We start from the raw sequence: 2,696 nt of genomic DNA, 5'->3' as shown, positions 1-2,696 counted from the left end.
TTCCCCCCCCCCCCCCATTATATATATATATATAGATATATATTATAACAGCCTACCTAGACCAACCTCGGGCAGATATTGTCCTCTTTGAACTTTCTCTCTCGGGCTTCCCCCTCAAGGCTTTAAAATGGCTAGGATGTTTTGTTCTCATCCCCAAATAATGTGGGACATCACCATCCACCTCTTTTCGGGACCCAGCGTCCTTGCTAGCGCTCGTTCCTTTCTCCAATCGATGTGGGATCCCACCAAATCCACCCCTCTTTGGGGCCAGCATCTTTACTGGCACACCACCTCGTGTCTACCCCCTTTGGAGAAGGGCAAGAAGGCTAGCACATCATTCAGTGTCTGACTTTGATACCATTTGTAACGGCCCAGATCTATCGTTAGCAAATATTGTCCTCTTTGGACTTTTCCCTTTCGAGCTTTCCCGCAATGCTTTAAAATGCGCCTGTTAAGGGAACCATACTCTTATAAAGAGTGTTTTGTTCTCCTCCCAACTCATATATATTACTTCGAAAACTACTTATAGTATCCATTTTGATGGTAGGTTTTCAAATATATCTAATTAGAGAAAAATGTGAGAATAAAAATAGGGAGCTGGAGTTTTGTATTTGGTTGTCTTTTCTCTATTTTTCGTAATTTTTGGAAAAATAATAAATTTAGTAAAAATTACCTTTTTAATCCCATCACTCCCAAAATCTATTTGGATTTGGATTTCTGGAATTCTTATTCTAAAAAGTTAATTACTAAAAATAAATAAATAAATAAATACCCACCCTAAAAAGACACCTATAAAAAGTGAATAAAATATCATATTTTCCTAATTAGTTTCAAAATAACCATTTTTTTTTAAAAGAAAAAGCGACAATAGGTTTTTCTACCATTTAATAATTTAGTTTTAGAAATAGTGATTTTAGCAAAAAAAAAAAAAAAAAAAACATTTATGTTTTAGAATTTTCATATAATTATTTTTATATTTGAATTTACAATTTTAATAATATGTTTAAAAGTGATTTTGAATGATTCAAGACATGTTTTGATGTACTGTAACACCGAAGTAAAGGAGTGCATGAATTAACCGAAACTACATCTGAATGAAAACGATTTTAAAGATATAATGACTAAGAAAGACTTAAAATAATTGAGTGTTACTATCTATACTAACAATGTGTACCTTCTTTTTAGATAACTTAATTATATGAACTCTACGGTTAAACGTGCTTTACTTGGGTGACCTCTTGAAAATTTTTCAAGCATGCCGGAAATACTCATGTTGGTATATGGGAATAGTTTTCACTATTAAGGAACGAGATGTAAGTAACTTAATCATATCGTAGGAAAATGTCGGGGTCATCAAGTATCAAATCCAAATTTCGAAACCTGATATGAATGATCCATGCTAAAAAACCTCGAATAAAGAAAGTAATTATATTGTAGGAAAGTATCATAGTCATCAATTATCGAATTCAAAATCTAAATATATGGGTGATGTATGTCTATCACTAATCCACTATTTGGTTAACCTTTTTATTACTAACAAACTATTTTTATGTCTATTAATAGTCTATTTCTATGTTTATTATTGAATTTTTAAAAGGCTTTTTTTTAAAATAATGTTAATGATATTTTTCAACTTTTTAAAAATATTAAACCTTTTAAAATTTAAAGGTGTTTTTAAAATTAAATATTTTTTAAAAATTAAAGAATGTTATTTAAAATTTTAAAAGTTTATACGTATTTTTTTTTAATTAATTTAAGCCAGCAAACAATCAATGACACCTCTATCAGTGATGGTCCTTAATCAATAATAGATCTGTTACTAATAAACTTCGACAACTGTTAAATCTATCTAATAAATTTAACGGTGATAGATCTGTGTTAATAAGTCAATTACTCATATATCTATCATTAACGGATCCACCTTAAAATTGTGTTCTATTTGTTAATAATTATGATTTTCATTTCGTTCCGTCTATTTATATTTTTTAATAATTTTTTAAGGATAATAAATGTATAATAATTTGAACATTAAAATTAAAATGAATATTTAATATTAGAAAATTATTTTGGTTTTTTTAAAATTAAAAAAAAAAGGTGGGTAACCCACATGAACCGAACCGGTTCGATTCGGTGACCCAGTTTCCGCGTTTAGCTGTATCCCGTCCATTACACACTATATATTTATTTATTTATTTATTACTTCAGACGTGGAAATTAAAAAATAAAATAAAATACAAAAACATATTCTAAGGGGAAATTCTATTCAACAGCCTGTCTCTCACCTGCTCGTCGGAGAAGAAGAAGAAGAAGAACCTTCTCTCTCTCTCTCTCTCGCTCGCTCGCCGGAATTATGGTCTCCGATCGTTCATTCTGTAACTTCTCAATGCTTCTTCTCTTCTTCCTCTCACTGCTTTTCAGTACTTCTTCATCCACTTCCATTTCAGGTACTTCAGATTCATAATCACGGCGACATTGTCAAATTTCGTCGCTCTCTTGCTTCTCCTTCTTGTTCTCTAGTTGTGTTTTTAACTCGTTGTGTTTTTTTTTTTGCTCCAGGTGATGTCTTTGAATCGAAGGTTTTAATCGGTCGGAGCCTCCTCCAGGCTAGAAAAGGTTCTGCTCCTTTCTTCAACATCCTATTTCTTTTTTTTTTTTTTTTTTTTTTTTTTTGTTAAAGCTCGGCAAATGCATTACAT

The 2,696-nt window shown here is 31.0% G+C and overlaps 1 protein-coding gene across 1 annotated transcript in view; it reads left to right on the top strand.

The window, feature by feature from the left end:
• Positions 1-2,696, top strand: part of LOC111443044 (GPI-anchored protein LLG1) — a 6,966-nt gene that overhangs the window by 1,477 nt on the left and 2,793 nt on the right. The window contains exons 2-3 of the mRNA XM_023080649.1: positions 2,311-2,444; positions 2,557-2,613. Of these exons, the coding sequence (XP_022936417.1) occupies positions 2,351-2,444; positions 2,557-2,613 (151 nt within the window). The 5' untranslated portion in view covers positions 2,311-2,350. The remainder of the gene's footprint in view (positions 1-2,310; positions 2,445-2,556; positions 2,614-2,696) is intronic.

Source organism: Cucurbita moschata, unplaced genomic scaffold (assembly GCF_002738365.1).
Source record: "Cucurbita moschata cultivar Rifu unplaced genomic scaffold, Cmos_1.0 Cmo_Scf00005, whole genome shotgun sequence".
Lineage (NCBI taxonomy): Eukaryota > Viridiplantae > Streptophyta > Magnoliopsida > Cucurbitales > Cucurbitaceae > Cucurbita > Cucurbita moschata.
The sequence above is the reverse complement of the archived record's forward strand: the minus strand, read 5'-3'. Positions and strand labels throughout refer to the sequence as shown.